Source organism: Harpegnathos saltator, unplaced genomic scaffold (assembly GCF_003227715.2).
Source record: "Harpegnathos saltator strain DR-91 unplaced genomic scaffold, Hsal_v8.6 scaffold184, whole genome shotgun sequence".
In the NCBI taxonomy this organism is placed as follows: Eukaryota; Metazoa; Arthropoda; class Insecta; order Hymenoptera; family Formicidae; genus Harpegnathos; species Harpegnathos saltator.
The window spans coordinates 1001053-1027946 of NW_020229966.1; the positions used below are offsets into that span (position 1 = coordinate 1001053).

The window sequence follows — 26894 nt, forward strand, 5'->3', positions numbered from 1 at the left end:
CCGAGGGGCAACTCGCGCGCGCGCGCGCGGGATCTGCGCTAATTAATTCAGCGCCACTGCGAGGTGCGAAGTGTGCGCCGACTTTTCACACCGGCGTCTTTTCTTTCTCCCGGCGCGGCGCGGGCGACCGGAGACTATTTCCTCGCCACGCTCCTCTCTCCCTCGCGCTCTTTCTCTCACTGTCGCCCCTTTCCCTGCTCGTCACGGGAAACCACCGACCGCACGGTGCTTTACATATGCATGGAGAGTAAGCGAGCATGTAGCGGCTAAGTGGCCACATCCCCTTACGTGAAAGTTAAGTGGGCATGGCAGCACGAGCCGTGGCCACAGGCCGAGAAAATTATCTTCAATTATCTCATGCAATCGGAGCCCCCCTCCCCCGCCGCCTCCCTCTCCCTCCCACCTCCTCCTACCGCCGTTACTCGCTCCTTCTATCGCGAGCGCGCTCGCGAGCGATTCGCCTATCTTGCTCTTTCGATTAGGACCCCGACCGAGCGCGATCGTCGTCACTTCTAACAAACGCTCTCTCGGTAATCGAATACCCATGCGCGTTCTCGCCACGTTTTCGCTGACCCCCGAGAGCGGGGAGGGTCGCGTCTACCGCTAACCGACGTCTTTATGTAATACAGAATTACGGGTGAGCGGGCGCGCGTTTGCCGTAAAAACGCGCGGAGTAACAACCCGCGGACTCACCTCGCGCCCGGCGTTCTCGCCGGTCGCGAGAGAGAGAGAGAGAGAGAGAGAGAGAGGCCGGGCGGAAAGACTGATCAGCGGCGCTCTCTTCGAGAATTCGGCTGTCCGCGAGACGAGACACGATCGCGTAGACAAGATCTCCGCTGACGGCGGGATCCTCAGAGCGATCCGGATTCAAGCGGCTCTCTCGCTCACGCGCGGCGACGAAGCAGCGCGTGTATCCGCCCCGCCGCGCCGCGCCGCGTCTCGCGCCTGACATTTATCTAGTTGTTTAAACGACCTGACCGACGCGCAAATTGATACATTAGTATAACCTCCTCGCGGTGAGATAACGGATCTCTCGCGATGGCGCAAGTCGGAGCACCGCGGTGGCGGCGCGGCCGCTGAAAGGGCGGGGGGGGGGGGCCCAGCGTCGAGCAAGAAAACCGATATTTCTTCGGTCCGCGGCCGTAGCCGCACGCAAACCGCTTAACTCCTCTCCTTCACGTCTTATTTTCACCTTCGCCTGCCGCGAGACGCACTCCAACGAGCGCTCCTGATACTCCCGCGGGACGCGCGACCTCGCGTAACCTGCGCGCGAATTTGCAACGCTTTGTCACGCGGATGGCGAGCCGAACCGCGCCCCGCCCTCCCCCCCTCCTCCCCCCTCCGACCGGGCCGCGTTTTCTCCGCCTCGCGCGCGAACCGAGAAGTGCCGCGGAGAAAAGTGCGGCGTTTTATTGAAAATGAGAAAATGATTATCATGTTGCGCCGCTTCAGACATTTCGCCCGGCGGCGCTGTTTATCCGATAATTTATATAATATTCCGTACATACGCCGCGCATAGTACATATATAAATGTGTGTGTGTGTGTGTGTGTGTGTGTGTGTGTATACATGTATCAACGAGACGCATACAATAATCCGCTCGATAAGCGGCGGCGAGCTCGCGAAAAATGGTGAAAGTCGCGCGAGAGTAATTTCCGCGATTCGACGATAACGAGTGCTATCTGTCGGTGCGCGCGACTGCCGGTTATCGTCTGCTGATTTGCCGCTTTACCTCCGCCCTCGAATCTTCGATCAGGGGGCGATTGCGATAATTAACGATGATCGAGCGCGCGTGGGATAATAATAACGTAATAACGCGATGCGGCGAGTGAGAAATTTATTCGTCCACAGGAGTCGGGAGCGACTGAACCCTCCGCTGAGAAAAGCGAACGAAAGGTAGAGAGAGAGAGAGAGAGAGAGAGAGAGAGAGAGAGAGAGAGAGAGAGAGAGAGAGAGAGAGCGAGAAAGAGGGAGTGATAAAGATAGATCGCGCGTCTTGTTCGCGACGCACTCTCTCCTTCTCTTTCTCTCTTTCTCTCATTCTCACAACCGCCGGTGCATCCGTATCGCGTCGCATCTCCCGAACGGAGGTCCCCGACGCGGAGAAGAGCGCACGTCGCGGGTCTGCGCACACAAACGAGCGGCGACCGCAACTTCTGTTTTCCATCGGCTTTTTCTTACGTCCGCGGCAAAACCGTAGAGCGCGCCGAGGCGATTGGCCGTTTCCACGGCAAACCGCGCAATTACGTTGCACAATAATCTATCTTGCCAGTAGTCGCGCGGCACGGCACGGCACCGTGCGCTCGTAAGCTCGCCGTTTCTCTCTCTCTCTCATTCGTTTTCGTTCTCTCTATATCGCGCCGCGGCGCGTTCCCGACGGCGGCGGAACGAAGACGGCGATTACGAGGTTCGTTTAATCGCTCGCATCGCGTTCTCCCGCGAAAGCCGTGAGCGTAATTGTTGGCGTTCCTTTTCCTTTTTTCGTCTTGCCGTTTTGCCGGCCGATCGACAATTCGCCAGATCAATCGCCGCGGGCGCGCGCGGCCGAGTATCGCCGAGCGCCGATACACTCGCTCGCTACGACGATTATCTCCCGCCGTTTGGCAAATTGATTTATTTCGGGGAGGGAGAGGGGGGAGGGGGCGAGGGCCACAGGCGCGCACGCGAATATTTTTGTCCCGCTCGCTGATCGCTCGCGCGGGGCTTCTGCTTTTTTCCTCGTCGGCCGGCGAAACGCGGCAACGCGATACATCCCATTTTCCTCCGCGCGCATCGCGTTTTCGCAACGCAAATTGTGGAATCGGTATACGCCGGGCAATCACAGGGAAATTTGCATTTTACGATTCATCCGCTGTGAAGCGCAGTGACGCGAGCGCGTCAACGATCATCGTGTGTCGTCTCTTTTCTACGCTTTTGCTTTCTAATCCGTTTCTCAACATGCTCGACACGATGTTGTGTTTCGTTGTCGTTAACAACTCCTCGTTTCCTCCCCTTATCGAAAAGCGAAAGTTCGATACGCGCGTCGATCTTGACGATGTCCATTCCCTTTCTGTCAACGATGCGAGTGTGTCGTCGCGTATCCTTCGCGAAAAAGAGAAGGAAATAATACAGACAATTCGGAGACTCGAGTTTCGCCGCTCTCACACGCCGACGAGCAGGTATAGATGTTGCTCAAGCAGGCGTTTTCCGCCGCGCCATGGAGCAATAAAATATCTCGCCGATATCTCCCCCCTTTTCCCTCTCCTCCTCCCGTTCTTCGCGGCTTTTCATATGCGTCGAGGCACGTCGAGAGAGACGCAAAGTCATAGAGAAAGTCCATCTCGCGGCCGGTTACAAACGCGCAGGTGGCCGATCGCCAGTCGCACGTGAAACATTAACGAACGAAGATCGTGTGATCCGCCTCTCTCCTCTTAGCTCCCCTCGGCTTTCCCTTTGCGGGGAAAACTCGCCCTGCGAATTCGACAAGTAATTCTGCGGCGCGAAGGGACACTATTAATTGACGAGCGGAACTCCCACGGGCGCTCCCTCCCTCAGCCCTCCCATATAATTCTCTCTTAATGTGACGTTTTCGTCTACTTGTCTTATACTCCTCCCCCGCCCCTCGCGCTCTCGTCCGAAATAATCTCTCCTCTCGCGCCTGTATATACGCGCCGACGAATCGAATGTTTTTCCCGCGCGTGATTGCGAGAGAGCGTGCACTCCCTCTTCCTGGGGAAGTCGCGTGTGTGTTCTGGTCTCTCTCTCTCTCTCTCCCCCTCTCTCTTTCTCTTTCTGTCTTTCTCACGCACTCTCCCTTCGGGGGTTCGAACACTGACCAGATATTATGGTCGTCCCATAAAAGCTCGCCGCCTGGCCGGCGATTGGGCTTTCCCCGGGCGTTTATTATTGCGCGTCCGGTCACGCCGAGTGGATTAAGACGAGACGAGAATCGGAAGTCGCGGGATCGAGTCGAGATAACGCCGGCGGGCGGGGGCGGGCAGGGGCGGACGGCATACGGGAGAAACAAAAGGAACCCTCCGGAGTTAATCGTCCCGTGTTACGGGAGATCGTTTTTTCTCGCGCGAGATTATTACCAGCGCTGATCGAGAGCCGCGATAATTTTCTGGGACTTTGACTGGGTCGACGTAATGGATGTTTCACGTGCTCATTATTTCCCGATTTTTGCGGAGTGAGATATACTCAAGCACATATTGCAGAGAACGTATATGTTTCCAAAGGCATTCCGCGAAATATCTTCTTAGTCGACTGCGCGAAAACTGACGCGTAAAACTGAACTGAGCATTTCGAAGAACAAGATTCTCATTGATATCGCGAATGAAACTTCCCGGCGAATCGAAGACAAAAAGGTTAGCGATCCGAGTCGAAATTTTCATTCCACATTGACCCTGCAAGTTGCGTCGAACTTGAAGAGTCAATGAAGAATATAGTACTATATTTCCTACCTTGATACCGCAAATCGTTGTCTGCCGCCATTTTCCCCATGTCGAAGATGCTCGAAGATGTTGAAGAAGCTCGAAGAAGTATTCGTTCAAGGATTATTTAATGTTTGGTCATCTGAAAATATTTAAGATTTATATTAATATATTAAAATTAAGATTTATATCTATTCTTAACTTCAGTTGGTAATATTAATTGTTATTAATTAAATAATTGTTATTAAAAGTTATTAATTATACAATTCGCTTCGCAGCGAATAGAGAATGTAAGATGAACAATCATTAAACAATCAGATAAGAATTAAAGAAGGAATGAAGAGAAAATATAACACATTTTATTCTCATCTCTTTCGGATTCTTATTTCTTTTTCCTTTTTTTTCTTTTTTTTTCTTTTCTTCCTCTCTCTCTCTATCTTTCTTCTTTTTTTAATTTGAAAGATTTAGTGAGAATAGAAGCTCTGAAAGGAGCTAATTGGAAGCTGTAAAGAAAAAGATAACAGTTATGTGTCTAATAATGCTGTTTGTACATTTATGTATGAGAAACTAGCTTTGGATTTCGTACAAAGCAAGAAGCCAAGCGAAGAAATCTGAAATCTTTTTCGATCGAACTCTGCTTGGCTGCATCTCGTGTTAGCTAACACATTCGTCGACCTGATTTTGTCTGTGTGACTGTCAATGTCACGAGCTAATGTCATGATGATGCAGCCAAGAGCGAGAAGTTAAACAACGGACGCAAAATGCAAGGACATAGGCGGCGATTGCATATTTTTAAATATATAAATACGCGTTTTATATACTCATACACTGCCAGTGCCAATAAATAAGCAAATAATAAGAAGAAACAAAATGTGAAGAAACAAAACTTCTTGTATCCATTAATTTGGTTTTTATCTATATTAGCTTTTAATAAATTATTTAATATTTGGTAGTTGTATATATATATATATATATATATTCCATTTGCTGTCCTAAAGAAATCACACGCGATTGACACTTTGTTGATTGAAATGAAAAATAAAGATTATAAATGTGCGGAGATGGAGAGAGAAAATATTGAAAGATTCAACGTAGACCGAATGGCATTGGGCGAATCGTTTGTAGTCTGTACAAGACCCTTCAAGCGCGACGGAATATCGCAGGACGAATATAGGACGAAAATAGGATGAAATTGCATCTTGACTCGAGGAAAGAGAGCGCCGTCGCATTTGCGTCTCTCGAAGGCGAGTTCCTCTCGCAAGCAGCGGCTAATGCGCCGAATCTCATTACACCTCGGATTCACATCCGAGGTAGCGCGAGTTAATTGGGTAATAAGTATCGTTCGTAAGTAGCGTTCCTAACGGAATTTCTTGTTGCGCGCGAACGTTTCGCGCGATTTCCCGGCACAAAGCAGCTCGCCGCCGCGGCACGGCCGACAACACCCGACAACACCGGTAGCCTGCCGGCATCGGCGGCCGGCGCAGCGAAATGGAAGTTAATTGGGTAATTAGTGTCGTTAATAAGCAGACTTTAATTGAACTTTTTCTCCTCTCCTCCTCGCTTCTTTTCGTCGTCGTAGCGAGTGGTTTGCGCGCGGGCTCCTAAAGGAGACGGGGGGAACTAACTACCCCGGCCGTCGCTAGACATTGTAGACTTTAGCGACGCGATTTTTTCCCCTCTACGACGACGACGACGTCGTCGTCGTCGTCGTCGGTCGTCTCCTCCCCGTGTAAAGTCGCAGGGATAAGGGGAACTCGATAAAACGACTGTGCCGCTTTTTCCTCCTTTTTTCTTCTTCCTCACCGAAGAGAGTTAGCCGCGAACGAGGAGGAGAGAGGGAGAGAGAGAGAGAGAGAGTGCCGGATCGTCGGTAATTCCGTCCAATTAGGACACTCCCAATTAGGAAACCCCTTAACCCTGCGCCCACCGGCGTTTCGACCCCGTAAGGCTCCCCCGGCCACCCCGGAAGCACCGAGAAGGACTTACGACAGGTCGCCTTGGCCGAATCTTCGCGAGAGTATCGGAGAAACTTTGTTCGCTCACCGAGTTTGATTCTCCCGACCGTTCTCCGCTTTCGCCGGGACGTTTTAACGGTACCGCGGCTTAAGTGCTCGTTCCGACCGCTGCCTATTACGAGTTCATTTCACTCGATCCCCGGTGCTTTATATTTCGACGCGCGACTTCACCGTGTCGCAGACGGAACGAACGTCCGTTCTACCACGCGAACGCGAATCTGTATTCGCACCTAGGCAGCACTCACGAATATCGCGAAACCACATACACACACACACACACACACACACACACAGACACATACCTACGATTGTACAATGTTTTCGAGAGCAAAAGATCACACTGTCGACAAAGTTAGCGACACTCACATCAGAATTTCGGCAATCAAGAGAATATCCGGTACTGAACGGGCGGCGTCGCTGCCTTGTTTCTTTTTGCAGGACGCCGAGATCGAGAAGGCGCGGCTGCCAGTGATCGGCTCGGGCTTGTCGAGCGGTCGCAACAGCAACTCGTCGTCCACCGACAGCCTGCTGTCACTGCTGATCCCGGCACCGTTGCGCGAGACCCTCTGGGCAACGGTGGCCTTGTATCTCGGCTGGAGACTCGTCTCCCGCCTACGATAGACGCGCCGGTCTCGCCCAGCCGTCGTCCTGGATGACACCGGCGGTCCTGCGGCCCGGTCAAGCGGTCGCGTCGGCACCCGGTGTCCGCAGTACGGCGTTTGGAAACTGTTAGAGGCGGCGGACCGCACGGACCGTCAGTGAAACCACCGACTCTTTCACGTGGTGGCGATCCACGGTCCAGCGGTATTGCGGAATCCTCGATCGGACGCCTCGTCGGACGTCGTCGAGAGGAGGGTGAGATCCACAGGCCGGGTCTCTCTTCGTGATCGAACGACGGATTTCATCGAGACATAGAGGTAGAAAAAGAGAGCGAGAGAGAGAGAGAGAGAGAAAGAGAGAGAGCGAGAGCGAGAGCGAGAGCGTTGAGAATCCACGAACCGTCTCTCGTTCGAGCAGCCGCGAGAACTCGGATTGTATTTTGTATAACCGTTTTTTGTATCGTGGCGCGGCTCGTCCGCCAGCCGCCGCGAGAATGCGCTCGGTCGACTTTGATCGGTTCCCGAGGGACTGTCCGATTGCTTGATGTGAAGGAAGGAAAGATTATTCCAAGATAGAGAGTATCGAAGCGTTAAAACCGCGATGACGAAAATGGCGCGATGACCCGCGCGATTAATGATTCTTTGATGAGCCGGATGATTCGACGAGTCCAAAATTGCTGAATGTGTTCCCTCGGAACGCGGGTGACTTTGTGGAATTCATATGAAAGAAAAAAAAAAACAACAGGTTTCCATTACAAAAAAAAAAGATTGTTAAAAAGGATCAAGGAATATGTTTAAAGATATAAAAGAAATTTTTCTCTCCCGTTACCCGTTTCGCGATCAACGCTCATGATTCGTCGATTCGTCGTGCGCTACGAAACAAGTTCCGACTGTGATCGTCGATGCGGATGACGAAGCAAAGGTAGGTAGCGACGACGACGACGGCGACGTCGAGGTCCACCGGATGCATTCTCGCGGGCGCGCGGGCGGCGGACGGGCAGGCAGGGATTACTTCGGACGCGTAGCGTTGGTGCCGACAGTTCGCCCCGCGAATGATTTCATGTAATGCGACGTAGATGGACGTCGGAGGACGGGGTTGTAGTTTCGGGGGTGACAATCCCCGGCGACGGGGAAGGGGGAGGGGACGGAAGTAACCGAATTGCGTATTACGCGGCGATCGGACCGAGACACGAGGAGGAAGAGGTATTATATTTAGAGGTGACGGGGGGAGCTAAGGACGAGATCCAAAGAGGATTAAACCCAATAATCAAATGATGATCTCATTACGGATAAATAAAGAGAATTAAATAAAGTAGTGTGATTACGGGAACGAGAGAAGGGCGGACCACCCACGCAGGCCCCTTTTATCCTCCGTCTTCTCTTCGCGCGTCCGTCCCTCTCTTGGTCTCGCTGATAGAGAAAGGGAGAGAAAGAGAGAGATTCTTCGGTGTGAGCGGTTTGTTGTAGATAACGCGACCTCTCTTCCGGCCGACACCATCGGCGTGTTCGGCCGATTCTCGAGCGAGATTCTTTTTTTTTTTTTCTTTTTTAATGACGTCACGCCGCGTGACGTTTCGCGAGGTACGCTTTCGTCGGTGAGGCACTTGCTTGGGGAGAGATCGAGAGGACAGAGAAATAGGGAGAGAGAAAGAGAGACGACGAAGAGCATCCTCCGCGAAAGACCTCGAGAGAGACGCCTTCGACGATACCGCGCTGGAGAGAAATGGGACTCGATGAGGGAGCGCGCGGAGTTATCACTAGACGGTCGATCGGACCTCGCAAGATGTCGTTACGGTGCCGACGGAATGTATGTACATATATATAAAGGAAGAAAGAGGGAGACGTCGAGAGAGGGGTGTGACGTGAATTCCAAAAATGTTGAGAAATGATAGAAGGAGAGAGACGAGCGAGGACGCGTAAGGTGGAGGCAGACAGAGGAGCAACCTGCGAGTTCGTTCGTGCGTGCGTGCGTGCGTGCGTGCATGTGTGTGTATGTATGTGCGTGTACGTGTGTGTGTGTGTGTGTGTGTGTGTGTGTGTATGTTTGTGCATGTGCGTATGCGTGTTTATAGAGGATTTATCTAAAGTAATCACGCGAGCACTCAGTAATAAGTCGACGTGTTAATAGTTAAAGTAGATAATCGATAGGCCGAGGATCGCGGCATCTTAATTGGCTAGCTGCGAGTCCCGTGGACAGTTTTCAAATGATCTCCGGTAGCTTAGCTATTAGTGGCGGCCCTGGTCGCATGCAGGACGCCTTTCGCGGCACATCGGAAGGAGCAGCTCCCTCTTTCCCCTGTGTCCTTTCTTAATAACTTGTCTATATTTCTCTTCACTCTTCTTTCCACCCTTCTGCCTCTCGTTTTTCCCGCCTGTCTGCGAATTGTTTCTCGACTCATTCGCTCACTCACTCACTCACTCACTCACTCCCTCGCTCACTTACTAACTCATTCACTCTCTTTTCCCCTCCCTCCTCTCCCTTCCTCTCACTCCCCCCTCCCCCTTTCTCTCTCTCTCTCTCTCTCTCTCTCTACTCGCTACTTTCGCTCTTCCGCGCGGTTCCCTCCGCTTCGCAATTCTGCTTCGCATTTACCGACGACGTCGACGGTACTTAGCCGTCGCTCTGTTTGCGCGCGTCCTAATGTAATTTTCGATCTCGAACTTGGCGCGGATCTCAGCCGGTGTTCGGTCATCTCGCTGTTTTTTTCACGTTCGCTCGCGCGATCTAGAGAGTCTCAATTCTCGCGAGCGAACGGAATCACTTTCCTCGTTCCGCGAGTTTTCTTCGAGGTTGCCTGCAGTGCTGAAACGGTAGACCAGAGAGGCTGATTTGGTGAGCGAGGAGATGCGAAACGTGTGTTTTCGGGTTTTCTCGCTTGGCCACACAGACTGAGATCAAAACTATCGAGGCTTCTGTGTTCTGTGCACGCACTCGTCCCCTGCGAGCCGCGCTTACTCTTCGCCCCGATTGCAATCTATCGCCTTTTCCCTTTTTATCTCCTTATTGATAGGATCGTGACGTTGTCCGTCGAGGTATTCCAGTGTGTAAGACTATAGTATTTATTTATAGGCGATACACATACACACACACACACACACACACATACATACATACAGATTTTTGCCCCTACCGCCTCGTAGGGCCGCGTCTCGAGGTAAATGCACGCGTGAGATATATCGACGTCACCTGAAGATAAGCGATTCCTCGCCAGACGTTTCCGCGGGAGCGGCTTTTTGGAGAGTCAATAAACGTTCGTGTAACGCGTAAAAGCAATCTCTAAAGAAGCGAGTAAGTAGTGTCATGAAGAGAGAGAGAGAGAGAGAGAGAGAGAGAGAGAGAGAGAGAGAGAGAGAGAGAGAGATTTGAAGGATTACGAGACCGTTCAAGGGGCGAATCGCCGGCGTTTTGCGCCGTTCTGATCTCGACACGAATTTTTAGAATCTTGGTACTTTTCATCGTGTATCGCTACATTCTGTCGTGTTTCTCGCGAGTCACCGCTCATTGTCGGGAACTCAGATCTATTCCCGCGGGTCATACGGATCACCCGGTCGGATCCGGCGCAATTGCTTTCGAATGCGCCGCTGTTTAGCGAAATTAATCTCGAGGGATCGGAAACACACTTTGTGCCATTTCAATTTTGAGCGGGGATTTTCGCAAACACGCGAGGAGTAAAATTCAATTCGAGTGTTAGTCGCGTAAGGAAATGTCGCGTCGGCATAAAAGGCACCGTGATTCGGAAACGCACGTTCCGTCGTGAGATTCTAATTCCGTCAAGGAGTATTCGCAATTTCGCGGCAATTTGTCTCCCGAAATCGGCACAAATCAAAATTACCAATCGGAGGTGTCTCGCGCCGATCAAGAGGGCTCGCATGAGCTGTTTGGAATCGTTGACAGCGCCGTATCGCGGCAAAGGAGAGCACGTGATGGATCCGGGTCCGGCGCGGCGTTCCGTTCCCGCCATTAGAATCTCCGATGTAATTCGGATCGAGTTCCCTCTGTGCCGCTTGCTCCTTTCACGGAGAGAGCACGCAATGGTACAAGATTATCGTGTGTATACATATTGATATGATAAGTAGTGTTCGTTTGTCGTCTGTCGCAGGGAGGGCCACGAGAATTGAGAAAAGGAGCTCTTTCTCTCGTGGTGGTTGTTGCATTCCGACCAAAGGGACAATTCCCGTTTTCCTGCAGCGAGTCGGCCTAAAAAGGGTCGCAGCCACGCATTTAATCCTTTTACTCCGTAGATAGGGAAAAAGGCACAGCGAATTCGCGAGCCCCCACTCCCCCTACCCTCGCCGTTTGGCCTCCTTGGCGAGAGGGGAAGAAACTGACGAAGAAAGAGACAAGGAATAAATAAATATATATATATACATATATATATATGTATATATATATATATATATGTGAATGTGTATGTACGTCGGAGGAAAATTGAAAGTGAGAAAACAAGGCGCATGTACATAGCTGCTTATTTCGGGGCCGTAAACGCACTAACGGACTGCTGTTTCTTTTCCGGTTCTCCACTTCTTTTTTTGTTTTTTAACTTCTCCGTTTCTTTTCTCTTCGGTTTAATTACCAATTAGAAACGGTAAACTCTTAGGTAGTAGTCAGCCATATTGAAAATATAGTAATTATATATGGATAAACACATATAAATATAAAATTATATCTATATAACGCAAGACGCGTGTATATATATATATATATATATGTGTGTGTATATATATATATACACAAAAGAAGTATATATATATTTTAAATGGTATATATTTGGGGATAATCGAAATATTGTGTTTCTCTCGAGAGATGATAATCCATTTCGTGTATGTGTGCGTGTGCGCGCGCGCGTGTGTGTGGTGTATGTGTGACGTGTGAGTGTACGTGCGTGCGTGCGTGCGTGCGTGCGTGTGTGTGTGTGTGTGTATGTGTGTGTGTGTGCGTGCGTGCGTGCGTGTGTGTGTGTGTGTGTGTGTGTGTGCGCGTGCGTGCGTGCGCGGACAGAGTCGTATATTTCGATGGGGCTCGAACCCCGAGAGAAAGTACAGCGGGAAGGTGATGTTTATGGTGGAGGTGGAGAAACGGCGGTTCTTCGAGATCGATGGAGGTCGAAGAACATAGGTCCAAGGTGAGAAATAAGCTGTAACTGTGACTATGTGGATCGTGGGGGGCAGGCTGTCGATTTGCCTCACTTGTCGAGGGCAACATAAATAAATAAAGATAAATTTCCGCGCGCTCCTCAACACAATGGCGGACGGGGAAGAGAAGTTACGCGACAAGCTGCATGTATTCCACGAGAGAGCCGGTCTCTTCGCGTTGCTGGAATCTAAAGATCCTGCGCGACAGACGCGCGACGCCCCTCCTCGCCCTATCGAGCCTAGTAACGAGATGAAAACCAAAAGAGAAAAGAAAAGAAAAAGAAAAAATACAGCGGCAGAACCGAAAGCAACGGAACCAGCGGCAGAGACAGCCCGCCCACCCGAGATCCCCGCGCGTCAAAGCGTCACTGTGATCTCGTAATTATTAATAAAATATCCGACTATTATAACGAATAATAATTATACGAATACTATATACTATTACCCCTTTTGCCCTCCTCCCCTCCCTTCTTACGAGCAAGAGAAAAGAAAGTCCCCCTTGGAGACATGATCTGACGTACTCTTCGTTGCCGAAGTTGCGGAATTACAGTTTCGCGTCTGTCTCTCTCACCGGATTTCTTTCGTCTCGTCTTTCGTTCTGCGTCTCTACGCTCCTGCTCTTTACTTTCCACTTCTTCACTTTACTCTCCCTCCTTAATCCTCCTCTCTCGTAATATACGTGTTCGTGAGCGCGTGCACGCGCGCATCCTAGTTCGTAATCGTAACGTTAATAATATTATCTCATTAAAGAATCTTTCACATGATCTCCCGGAGATATCGATTGTACGTCAGGCGAATTCAATGCCCGATGCCGTTCGCTTCCGCCCGTCCGCGCGCACGAGCAGTCGTCTCGTCTCTCCTCCTGTCGTCTCTCGTTCTCGAATTTCCTTTCGAGTTTCGTTTCTGTTTTTCTTTTCTCTACTCGGCGCTCAGCACGGTCCGCCAGAACGGACGGTATCGAAGCTCGATTGGCCGTAAATCTCAGTTACACAAAGTATAGAATTATAAAGCAATTAGAGAGACGGAGAGAGAGAGAGAGAGAGAGAGAGAGAGAGAGAGAGAGAGAGAGAAACATTATTCAGAAGAGAAGACGAGGGATAACGACGTTGTTGTAGCGATCTTACTCGGATAGATAGGTTTATAACAACGAAAACTGTTTATCGCTGCGTTCGCACTCATTAATCATCTACGACGTACTATTACGATCACCGATCGTTATTATTATTCATGATTATTATTTTTATTTTTTATTATCATATTATTAGTTAGTATATACTCGTTGCGCGCATAAAGTGTAAAGGCTCGAGTTCTTAAACTCCCCGGCGCTGTAAAGAGATAATCGACTAGTCTTATCGGACCAACCATTGAGATTCGTGTATTTTTGTTTAACGACGCGTATTTTCTATAAGATCGAGATTTCCCCTTCTACATATATAATAATACATACATATTATATATATATATATATAGATATCTATACACACACACATATATATATATTTACAAATATATATATATATATATTTTTTGTTTTTTAAATAATCGATTAGTCCCCCCTCCTTTCTCCTTAGAGGCGCTTTTCTCTCGCCTCTTCTGTAACCGCGATCCCGAGGTGTCAAACATTCGAGCTGCATATCGGGGGTCGACGCTCCGTCGAATTCGCGCTCTCGTCCACTTTTTTCTCACCACAGGATTCCCCTACAGGAGGACATCGCTCGGTGTGTGCACGAGCGAGCGAACGACGGAGCCGGCGCGTCGCGCCCTCGATCGAAAGACGCTCGTCATTGTAACACCACTTCTACCAGTAATAAATTATTGTAGTACGCCGTAACGCGCACAGGAGATACTTGATCTTTCCAGCAGTATTTCAACCGGGGCGGGCCGCGTTCGCGCGAGGGACGGCGAGTGACTCAGTTGCGCGATCGATCGTTCCCTCGCGTTGCGATCTCTTCTCTGCGATCGACGTCACTTTTCACATCGAGCGAGCGTGCGAGCGAGCGAGCGAACGAATGAACGAGCGAGCGAGCGAACGAACGAATGAACGAGCGGGCGAGCCCCGGTTCAAATAACACATATATTTTGAGTGTATCGAAAGCAGAGCTCGTCGTACATGTTATACACGGAGTCACACATACACGCATATATATATATGTAAGTTGGCATATGTATATTCAACACACACACACACACACACACACTTACAACACTCATACACACACACACACACACACACACACATACACGCGCGAAAGCGTACCCCTTGCCCCTTTAATACTATTGTAATCGTCTAAGATCTTAACGAGAAATTTCATTTGCTCAGACTGTATAAGTTTGCCATAAAATGACTGTTGTACGTTCTTCGGAGATGTGTACTACTACTCGTGTCTAGAAGTAAGGGAACCTTCGCGCGATTACTCTGTCGCTCCAGCCACAGTCAGGTGCCAACCGTCGCCCACGGTTTCGCGTTCTCCGTAAAGTAGCCGGTTTAGGTCGATCGTTTGACGCCGTGCCACTCAGAAAGCCCGCTTTTCTCGAGGCCAACCGAAACGACTCGCTCGTGTCTCCGTCTCGCCCGACGATTCGCGATTCGCGCGGGCGATCGCGCCGACATTATTTATTTCGTCCAGCTCTTTATAATCTGTATAATATCTGTCACACGAAATTTCGAAAATATATGCGATATGTGTGCAAATTGACCGCCTCTGTTTTCGTTGAGTCCCTCTCTCTCTTTCTTGAGAGGAGGAGAGAGAACGTGTTTCACATCGCTCTCGAACAAGCCGCGTGTCCCACGCGAGGAGCGAGGAAAAGCCGGCGGCATAGCGAGCGAGTCATACTCTGTGGGCCGCTTTCGCCTGTATCCCTTTGCTGTGTAATCTTTCGTGCTCCACCTGAAATAGCATGAAGCTCGCAAACAATTCTAAATGCCTATGAAATGCGTTACTTGTAGCCAAATGTCCCGTGGACCATACAGACCGCCGAGATCTATTCGTTGTCCGCGCGCGAAAGAGAAAATAGAATCATAGAAATGGATTGATCAATCGGAGGAATCAGAGAGAGAGAGAGAGAGAGAGAGAGAGAGAGAGAGAGAGAGAGAGAGAGAGAGAGAGAGAGAGAGAGAGAGAGAGAGAGAGAGAGAGAGAGAAAGAGCAGCAGTGAGGAGAATCGACTGAATGTATGAGGGTGTGTATGTATGTGTGTGTGTGGTGTGTGTGTGTGTGTGTTTGAATGAAAGAAGAACGAAGAGAATAAAACAAACGAGAGAGAAAAGAGAATAATAATATATTCGAGATAATGAAACGTAGAAATTTTCACAATATCTCTTTCTTGTGGGTTTCTCAAGTCGTATGTAAAGCTCGCAGCTGACTTGTGATAGAGCCTGGACTGCAAATAAATTGCAACACGTGCATGACGTGTAGAGAGAGAAAGATAGAAATAGATAGATAGATAGATAGAGAGAGAGAGAGAGAGAGAGAGAGAGAGGAGAGAAGAGGACAGGGAGGGAGGGAGCGGAAAAGAAAAAAGGTAGGAGACGAAATCAGTAAGACAATTAAGACACTGTGAAAGGATCTTACGCGTATGCACGACGATATAGATACAAAATGAAAAAAGAGAAAAAAAGACAGAAAGCAAAGCACAGTAAAGAGACAAAGAGACAATACAACTCGTCGATCAATTTTCGTCCAGCTGACCAATCCAAAGAAGCGACCAAATAAATGGGGAGAGAAATGATGCGAGCGCTTGCACGACGCTTGAGGTGCTTTCTTTTTTTTCCTTCTTCCTTCTACCAATATATATGTGGTAGGGAGAAAGAGAGCGTGTGCGCGTATGTATGTATGTATGCACGTGTGTATGTGTGTGTGTGTATGTGTGCGCGCATACGTATGGTTGGGTGGGTGGATGGGTGAATGCAGGTGCGTGTGCACGCGCGCGACTTTTCTTTCATTTCTTTTCCCTTCTCTAACGACGCACATGTAGATAATGTATTTTTCATTTTGCTTCTCGACTCTCCCGACGCGAGTGATTGGACGGAAGATGTACGGCGGTCACGTGATATATTATACAAGTATATGGTATTATGTAATAATAATCTCCCCCCTTAGTGCGCAGATTTAAGCAAAAAAGAGCGGTACTGTTATTTGTTTTTTGTTTTACTTTTTTCTTTTAATTTCATCTCTCTATCTACTCTCTATCAATCTCGACTGTTTCCATTCTTTCGTAACGACCCACTTCTCGCTCCTTCGTCACTCTTCGTGTCTTCTTCACTTTGACTTTGCTCATCTCTCTCTCTCTCTCTCTCTCTCTCTCTCTCTCTCTCTCTCTCTCTCTCTATCTCTCTATCTCTCCCTCCCTCCCTCTCTCTCTCTCTCTCACTTTCTTTTTCTCTCTCTTGTTTCTCGACTCGCCTCCAATTAAGATTCGGCTTAAGACGCGAACTGCGTCGCCCTCCGAGCGGCCCGAGAGTGCTCTTGAGGCACGTAGGAGAGCAAGCAGAGGTCCCGAGTTCTCTCTTCCTGTCTCCCCATTTCCTCCCGTCTTCTACGACGGGAATAGCGACTGCAGCCGAGGTTGCCGCGTAATCCGCACGAGAGTGCGGAGACTCTTTCGCTTTCGAATCTCTCGTACCTTCGTCCCTTCCGACCTTTCGTCTCCTTCTCCTCTTCCTCTTCATCCTCCTCCACTTCTTTACCTCCTCGCGCTCTCTTCTACACTTTCGCGTTCTATCAAAGTTACTTTTATGATCGAACATATGGTCTCGCGATCGTCGGTAGGTGCCTCGGCTTCTCTCGCGAAGTCGCACGCTCGAGGGTCGCTTCCGATTATTTCGAGCGAATTGAAGAGAGCGATGAGCGACGGTATGAAAAACTGAAAGAGAGAAAGAGAGAGAGAGAGAGAGAGAGAGAGAGGGAGAGAGAGGGAGGAAGAGAGAGAAGAAAGGGGGGTAGCCGACGCGTGTCTGACGCGCGCGGACCTAATCATACGATGCTGTGTTATTTAAGTCATTACAGGCAGTACGTTATTGATTACTTTTGATTTTAGTTTATGACAATTTTTCATGTTATTAATTTTATTGAGTATGATTTTAAGAGTACTATATATATATATATATATACACACATATATATATATATATATGTGCGCGGACGTGTATTATTATTATTATCTATTATCTACTATCTATTAAGAATTTATTATTATTATCTCATCCCTGATTTTTATTATTATAATAATTATTATTACTATTGCTGAAAATGTCTGATAAGTCTGTTCGGTTGATTATCGACGATGTTAAGAGCGTAATCGAGCGATCACCCTTCCGTTGACGAGATTTGTGAGATACTTGAGGGGACTCCGATACAGATTACTGCGTTTATATCACTTTTTAATACTGCTATAATAGCATTCTTCTTCTTCTTCTTCTTCTTCTTCTTCTTCTTCTTTTTCTTCTTCATTATTATTATTACTACAGTAATTATTATTATTATCACTATTATTATTATTATCATTATTGTAATCGTAATCTTTTTTTGTAATTATTATCACTCTCCCCGTGGTCGATTACTTTTTACGAATCGTTCTCGCGTCCGTTGCCCGACCGCCGGTCGACGGGGCGCCTTTAAATGCCGTTGCAACGAGCCGACTTTAATGCACAATTTCTCCCTTCTCCTTTTTATTTTTGTTTTCTTCCGTTCTTCTCTTATCCTTCGAAGCTCGTTTCTCTCGTGACACGGCGCCTACGAGGCGCGACGTCGGCCAATGGGGGTACGCAAAGGGACGGGGGCATCTCTCCGCTACCCGCATGTCTTTCATTGTACAGATTTTTTCACTTTTATATAGTTATCGATATATCGTAACGTTATGCAACGTCGATCGCGACGGCGACCGCTATGCGTCGTCGCATCATTATTGTACGTTTTGATTTTTTTATTGAATAAATGTGAACACACGCCGAATGAGAGCATTTAACAAAAAGTGTGTCTTGATTTTCGCATCTCCTCCTTCGCCGCCTCCTTCTCCTCGTTCCACAACTTCTGTTCCACCACAACTTCTGTCCCCTCCCATCGCAGGTGAGTACGGTAGTCATCACTTACGTCACGTGGCCAACGCGCGACAGAGCGATCTGAGGGAAGAGGTACATCACGTCGCGACGAATTTGATGGGTCAATATCGAGCGGGCTTGCCTCTGGTCTGATGATGAGAAAAGTGACGTCACACGTGCATTCGGACGGTCACTTTGGTCATATCGTTAATCACAGAGGCGCGTATACGGAAGCGTGTATGGTAAGCGCGATAGCTAATAAACCGAACGCCGGCGATCGGCCGGGTATCATTCGATTCCCGATATCGACGCGGCGCGGCGCGGCGCGGCGGCGCGCACGCGGAGATTGGCCGCGGTGTTTAGAATCGTTCTAATGGGTTTCCTGAGACGTGCCATCTGCGAGGCTCATTACTAAGGGATGCGCGACCGCAAACCAATCGGCCGTCGTGCCCGTTCTATTCAGTGTTCTGAATCTAATGCGAACCGCACAAGACGCCGTATTGCGTCCCGTATGCGGGATCAGACCGTGGCGATTGCTTCGTAAACGGCGGCGCGGGCGCGACGCGGCGGCGACGGCCGATCGGAAAATTGAGATATCGACGAGCCCGAGTCGCTCGATACTCGCGCTCGCTCGCTCGCTCGCTTTTTATTAACGCGCACTTGAGCGCGGCCTCAAATGCAGCAAAACTACCACGGCGATGTTATATTTGTAAAAAAGCACTTCGCGCAATAACGCGCGCGCTTGCGCGGGACGCGGCGGCGGGGAGAGCCCTCCACTCTTTGGTTATTTCGAGTCTCATTTTTGCTGCGGTTTTCGCTCCCGGCGCTTCCCCGTGGATTAACTCGATCCGAAACAACAGCAAACAAGAGAGAGCGAGAGAGAGAGAGAGAGAGAGAGAGAGGGAGAGGGAGCAAGGGAGGGAGGCAGGCGGCCCGTAACTTGCAACGTGTTACTAGAAAAAGATGACTATACGGGGGCGCAACGGAGCGCGATGGAAAATATTTTCAATGCCTCGCTATGTTTTTAATAACGTCCCGGGATACGCGCAGGTGCGGAATAAAACGGGAGGACGCGCGATTGAAACGGCGAGCGCCGCGTGGAAACTAGTGATCAATGCGAAACAATGGGGTTTAAGCGGACATGCGCCAACTATATGCGTCGGTTATTCCTCGTGCGCGCTTCCCCTCGCCTCGGAAAAATGTCGCGTTGTATTCGTGCGAGCGGGATGATTAAAAGACGTATCGCTCGCGGCGCCGCGCGGCGAGCTGAATTCACGGAGGCGAGTCTCGCCGTTTGCGCGACGGAAGATCCAGAAAATACGTCAGTCCGGCCGAAATATCAAATTGAATTAAATATCTATAACCGATCGTCTTTTACGCGAATACCTCCAGAACCAGTGGCTGTAAGAATCGCGCGCAACGACGACGGTCGATGAAGGATTCTCCCCGTCGAGCGCAATCGAATAAAACCTGACTGAGAAGTCGAGACGAATATCTACGAATGTCACTCGACCGCTCCAAAGGTCTCTCCGATGAAATCGCTCTCCTCGTCATTTGAATGTACCCGCCATGTACCCGTGTTTCCCGATGAACTCGCCGAGCGAGTGTGCGTAAATGCCGCGCGATAAATGGCCGCGTTCGGCTAAATGAAAGACGCGTTCGCGGATTCTCGAAAATCACGCGGAGGGTGGACGGACATCATGAAAGAGCGCGGGGGTGGCGCGGTCGCAGTTAAACCGAGTGCACATGTCGCCAAAGCGCGCGCGTGTCAGCAGGGAGAGAGAGAGAGAGAGAGAGAGAGAGAGAGAGAGAGGGAGGGAGGGGGAGAGAGAGAGAGAGAGAGAGAGAGAGCGAGAGAGAGAGAGAGAGAAACAGTGCACTGGCCGGTATATCTGGCGTGCATCCATATGCAGATCCCCATTGATATGACAACATTTACATACTGCATATTCGCTCTGGGCCATATACTCGCTCGCCAATTCCCCATTGTTGGCTTTCGGCCACCAGTGCGTTTGATTGACATTATTGGTCGCGCCGCTGACACCAGATTACATTTCTATTTGCATACATTCGCGAACCAGTTTGAACCCCCTCCCCCCCCTCCCCGCTTGCCGACGCGCTCGGCGACACAGGCCGTCCTTCCGCGCCATGTTTCGCATTTTTCCACCCGCCACCCACTCCCCATCAGCCGCCTCGACGATTGGCCGACGATTTTCGGCTGCCGGGCTGAATCTCTGGCGCGGATGCAGACGCGAGCGAGCGCGTATTTCCACGAGCGGGAGCAGGTGTGATGATGTCGATAGACGCCAACATTCGCTGATTCCGGGGGTCGAAGGGGCGCGAAGTTCGTCGCGCGTTTCGGCCCGGCTGGATATATTCAGCGCGGCGAGAAGAGCGAGCGCGAGTGTCAATGAAACAGTTGGCCCGCGGCGGCCGCAGCTCAGCCGTGAAAAACGCGCGCAGCGCGGCTCGTCGCGCGCGTCCTTAATCGTCGTCGCGCTCACGTGCGAGGCGGCCGCACGTGCCGTGATCTTTTTTCTTCTCCAGCGGCGCACTCGCGCACCACTCTCCGGCGTAACTCGCGTCGAGTAGGCTGCGGATTTTCAGGCATCATCGGCCGGCCGGCCGGCCGGCCGAGCGAGATCGCGGAGGCTTCTGTCCGATTAGACGTCGCCGGCGAGAGAAACAATGGGTAGCCGGCCACAAAAGGACGCGTGGCGGGCGGTTAGCCCTTTATTGGTAGGCCTTTGGCCCGTGAAATATGAACGTCGTTGCCTTTGTCCGCGCGGATGAGCGACGCGCGGATATTAAACGCGGATACGCGCCTCGCGGATGGGCGCGGATTCGCGCGCCAAGATCGGCCGATGAGTAGTGCGTGGTGTGCGTGTATACATGCGTGCGCACAGGCACTCTTACGGAAAGAGAGGAGCGCGACGCGGTGTATCGCGGGGCGCTCCTCTTTAATAGTCCGATGATTAATTGTTCTCGGTCACTCATTAAGTACCGAGACCGCGTGGGAAAGCGAGCTCTCTCGCGATGAAAGAAAAGCAACTCGGCTGAATCTGCGCGTCGCTGGAAAATCAGAGGCCGCGATAAGAAGCGTGAGAGCTGTGAGTCGTGGCTAGCGAAGCTGATAAGCTAAATAATCGTATCTCGCGGAAGGCGCACAATAAGTTGCAGCTTATACATTACGCAAAAATGTAATCGTCGGGATTGTGAAATGAGAAAAGTTGGACGCAATTATCGCCTAACGTGCGACTCTCGATTTGCCGCTTTTTGCCTCGCATTTCGATCATAAATCCAGCAAGCTCCGCGCAATTTAATTTCAGTGATTATAGAGACGGTGTATGTATGTATGTGTACGTGTGTGTGTGTGTGTGTGTGTGCGCGCGCGCGCGCGCGCGCGTTTGTGCGCTGCATAAGTTACCGCGCCAAGCTTCGGATAATCCCGTCGAACGTTAGATAATCGAGATAAAAAAGTCGGCGTAACGCAACCGCAACGGGAGGGAATACGGGCCAATGTTAACGACCACATCGCTTTCCACCGTCGCATTGGCAAACGTCAGCGTGTCCGCGACGGTTACAGTCACCGCCGCGTGCGAGAGATCGCGGCAGCAAAAAGCGGCGCGCGGCCAACTTATTGCGTCGCGTCGCGTCGCGCGGATTTTCTCGGCTTCGCTCGCTCGCTGCTGTGCCGACGGTGACTTATTTTCTGCGTGCGTCAGGTGCCGCGTGAGTGTTTTCCGCCGCGAAACTGGGTCGTAGAAGCACGCGCGCGCGCACGCTTCCAACACAGCGGCCTAAAATGACTTCAAGGTGGAGAACGTGACGATCGTGTGGTTACATTAAAGCGCGATGACTAATTTCATAGATAAGGATAATCGCGCACGCTCGGCAAACTTTGCTCTTGATTTGCAACGCAGAGGACAGGGCATTACTGCGTATGCATAGCACGCGTGCTCGCGCGACGGTAAAAGCGTACTTCCTTCTCCCTTCCGAGCGCGACTCGCGTTCTTTTTCCGCTTCTCTTCTTCTCCCGCAGCGCGAGCGCACGAAACCAGTCGTCGCTTGCTAGCGCGAAAAGCGCGACTCGATGAGCGACGTTCATCGAGGAGATGGTTACCTCCGGCTAACAATCACGTACGGATTAAATCGGCACACGGCTTACGGTGATAGCGGAGGAATCCGCGCATGTCCGGCTTCCGCGGACGCGCGCGATAAAACGTGTGAGTCACGCGCTATCTCCTTTTTTTTCACGTTTCTTTTCCTCCTTCTCTTTTAGATCAACGCGCGTGTATCTTTGGGCTCGCTAACAATAGCCCGAAGGCTGAAAAGCGCAGCGGTAACCAGTGCCGCTTATCGGGAAACGTCTGATAAAACGCGAATCTTCGCGCTACGTAAGTGGCAACAATTTCATGGGCTAACGCTTACGCTCTAAAACCGGCGCGGTGAGTCATTGTTTTTCGATCGCGCCGCGCGCGATCGATTGATTTCGCGCGTAGGATAACCGACAGACATCTCGTGGAATTTGCGGACAATAGAATCGCGCGCGGCACTCAATTAGCGACTGACAAAGGCGCTAACGACCAATAATACGTTTTACGCGCGACAATGCGCGTCATCGGGGTGAAGAAAAGATCGATTGTGTCGATCGCGGCGTAGTAATCGCGATTGTCACGGAGCCGGAGACGATGGCCTCATCGCGCAACAAATATATATTTTGATATCCGGAGCACGGGAGGGGGCGAGGGGTCAAAGCGAAGCGGAGAAGCTTCTTTCATAAAGCGCAACGCAAAGTTCCGCTGAGTCCGCCGCGCAACGACAGCGCTAATAATAACGACAGGCCTGACAGCGTTCGTCGTTTCAGCGGCGAATTACGGCCGCGCCGAAAACACCGTCGCGACAACGATGTTTCCTTCCCGCGGGAGAGTCCCGTTACCGCGGCGAGCAAAGTGCGTGAATCGATCGCGAAAAGGCCGCGTCGTTTCGCACCTCTACGCTGCTTCCGGCAAACGACGAGTGAAAAATCCGGCGAAGATGCCTCTCCTGTCGCCTGTTTCGCTCGGAGCTCAAAAACGCCGAAAAAACGTGACGCAACCTTTCTTCTCGCTGTCGACACGCACCGTTGCATCAGAAACGCCCCCCACCCTCCCTCCCTCTCTCTCTCTCTCTGTGTTTCATATTTACCAATTACTCGACTACGCTGTCTCAAATTGTTGCAATATTGCTCAATTCCCCAGAACGATCCATACATTTTATCTGTACACGTCCCTTATCGCATTTCAAGCGATAGAGTGTCTCCGAGTGCATAATAAATAATGCTTTGTCCCCTGTCTCACCTCCCCCCTGCCCCGCGAGCCGCGTCATGAGTCACCCTCTCAAGTTAGCCGCGGCTCGCTCGCGCGCTCGCTGGAGGAGCGGCGCGAGCCGGATACGCCCGCAGGAGACGTTTAATCACGCGGAGAAGCTGGCTGGAAGTAGAAACGAGCGATCGATACACGCGCGCTCGTCTCCGCGGGCAGAAGTATTCTAGAAGCGTGGTGTGGTGTGCAGCCAGCACGGAAAGAGTCGCGCGGCAAAGAGTCGGGAGCGAGCACGCACACACGCGTGGCTAATGCAACGCAACGCAACGCAACGTAACGTAACGCGCGCCGCGGAGCGACGCGGAAGGAGAAGCGGCGTTCGGCCGCGTATCGCTAGACTGCCTGTCGCCTGCCGTGGCTTTATCGGCTTTTTCTCTCTCTCTCGGCGACTCTGACGCGACTATCGCCGCGCGCGGCCGTCGGCCGGTCGGCCGATAATGTGATTCATTTCTCGCGACGCGCGCGCTCAGGTGGGCTCGCGAGGACAGGTGGCTCGGCGAAGCTCCTCCTCGGCTGTCGAAGATCGGCAGCGGCTTTCGATCGGCGATCGAGACCACGCGCGGGGGTGAGTTTTCAAGACTCGCTCGGGGATTGTGAGAAGCGACTGTGAGAAGCCGGCGGGATCGATGAGTCTCCAGGAGACTCTTTCGGGCAAGTATTCTCAACGGATCGAGCAAATCGCACGGCTGCCGATCAATTCGATGCTCGACGATCCGGCTTGCCAGCGACTGCGGCTGCGCGATATGTTGCTCGAGCAACGACGCGTGATTTTTTCAGTCCGCGCGATATTTTCTTGAATATTTCTCGGTTTGCTTCGCGGCTCGGTAGCGTCCGTCGTGGATTAGTTCCCGACGTTTCGCGAATATCCCAGTTCACTTCAGCGAGAAGAATAATCGGAAACTGTCGGGTTCGTTCATAATGGGGGCGCGGTAACAAGCTGGCAACGGAATCGGCCATTTTTCCAAGTCTACAACGTGAGATGAGATTTCGTCGGAAATTTCTCCTCGAGGATGAGCGACGATTTTGCCGCGGTTTGCTACAACGAACGATGGTACTTCTCGTCGAGGCGATCGCGCGAGTATGTCGTCTTTTGCCGACGCCCTCGGCGTCGGTGCCGAGGATGTCTGGGAATGGCCGGTTGCGGACGAGTCGTCCGAGAGTGCGCTCGAGAGCGGAGTAACTCTCCGTGCAACGGGAGTATACTTTGCGAAGGTAGTACTAATAGCCCAGAGAGATATTCCGGCGATGTGGCGCGCGCTCGTGGGCGGAAATGGTATCGTAAAGCGGCTATTACGGCGCGGCGCGGCTCGTCTTTTGTTCTGATAATAAAGACGGCGATGTTATTATTATTATTACCGCTGCCACTATTATTATAATATCGCGGCATGGAAAACACACTTGCTCCCCCGGATATCGTTACTCGAGAGGGTTCAACGTGGAAAATTGCCGAGAGCAGCCTGAAAGCGGCCACGTCGGAGAAACGGGAAGAAGGAGAGGCCGCTGCGTCGGCCGGTGAGATGTTGCCCCCGAATGCAAATGCGCAACGATAGATAACGAAGGGGAACGGACGAAAGCCGCCGCTGAAGTGAGAAATGCGAGCATCCTCTCGAGTTGTCTCGTCGGCGGGGAATAGATTCCGCTCGTCGAGTTTGCGCGTCGGCGCAGCGCTTTCCGCTACCTGCCGCTAGTATTCGAGAAATGACGATGACAATAGTAAAGCCCGGGGCTTTGTTACGATATCTCGCGGACGATGATTTCACGTGTGTGTTATGTTACTTTCGCATCGGAGAGATGTGCTCGAGACGCGGATATGGCGCGCCGGCACCTTTACGGCCATGGCGCGTAACCGCCAATTTCCTGCATCCTTACGTAACAGTAGCCATACGTCAGTAGGTAATCTAGCGAGAGATACGACTGAAACTTACGCTATGGCGCATGAATAACCGGCCGCCCTCTCTCAACCTCTCATCATTCGCCGGTCCGCTCGGCCAAGCTCGGAGCTTGCCAAGAATTCTTACGGGCGATGGAAAAATCGCCGGATTTAACAGCTGCGTCAGACTTCGCCGGCGAACCGTGAAGAGACCCGACGACGATCCCGTGCGCGCGCGGAAGGAAAGATTTAAGAAAAATATTGCCCGCGGCGCGCGCTGTGTTTGCCTTGCCCCTTCCGCGCCCCGGCAAAAAAGCTCTGGCGAGCGCGATAAATATTGATAAACGCGAAGAATGTTGAACCGATCGATCCTCTGCCGTGCGAATCCTCGTGATCGCAATTTGCTTCTCTGCTGAACTCCGAGAGAGAGAGAGAGAGGGAGATGTGTAATCCGTATAATAATTATATATCCCCGATTCGCGTTAATTTCTTGTGGCCCTGCAATCCCTCTTCCCCCTCTTTCTCGCTTTTATTGTTATCGCTTTTCTCCCGTCTCTCTTCGTCTTCTTCTTCCTCATCTTCAGCCCGATCGCCGCGACTGCTATTTCCACCTTCGGCCGCCACGATCCGTCAGGTACGAATCTCACGCCGCGGAACCAGTTTACGTCGCACCTTGTTTAACGCGTCGCACAGCAGCGCGCGCGATCGGCGCGTTTGGTTGTTGCGAAAGCAGGCGAAGAGATCGTCGCCTTTTCCCGCCCGCTACCCGGGAAGTAACTTTCGCGGCTTCCCGGCGATCGGAATGCACACGCCGCGCGCTTTGCATCCATCTCGGCTTCTTTTCGCCGCGGAGAAGAACGTCGCGTTCGTCCGATTTCGTGCACGATTCACGCACGCCCCGCGTGCAATTTGCATCGACGCGTCATTAGCATACCGCCGGCGAGTCACCAGCATGCTCTCGCTTGCTCCCGCTCTCCGGAGGACCCGACCACGCCGCGCCGCACCGCGCCGCGCCGCGCCGCGGTAGCGTGAGTTATGGCGGAAAGGGTTGACTTATGTACGAAATTATTCGGCCGGCGAATTTATGCGCCGTGGTCGCGACTGGCCCGGAATATGAAGTGATATTAATTGCCGTGACAGAAAGAGCCGGGAAGACGCTGGCGGGGCCGCGCCGTCTCGTTTGTCCTCTTCCATGACGAGACTAATCGCCCGCGAAAATCGCGCGTCACGGACCCACCCATCCCCGCTGCGTTCGGACGTTCGGCGAGGAACAGGCCGGCACGCGGAAATCGGCCGCCGCCGTCACGAATCGTCACGCATCGGCGCTCGATAATTCAACGTTACGCGTGTTACGAAAGCGCGTAATTAAAGCACTCGAGGAGATAACTAATGGCCGTAATGCCCGGCACAATAAGGGCTAATAAATATCGCCAAGTGTATCTCACCGGCGCGCAAACAAATGTAAT

At 51.3% G+C, this 26894-nt stretch overlaps 1 protein-coding gene across 2 annotated transcripts in view; it reads left to right on the forward strand.

Moving 5' to 3' along the window:
* Positions 1-9022, forward strand: part of LOC105183169 (uncharacterized) — a 209345-nt gene extending 200323 nt beyond the window's left edge. For both annotated transcript variants that reach the window (XM_025297717.1, XM_011141112.3), the window contains one exon: positions 6865-9022. In XM_025297717.1, the coding sequence (XP_025153502.1) occupies positions 6865-7047 (183 nt within the window). In that variant the 3' untranslated portion in view covers positions 7048-9022. The remainder of the gene's footprint in view (positions 1-6864) is intronic.
* Positions 9023-26894: the final 17872 nt, after the last annotated feature.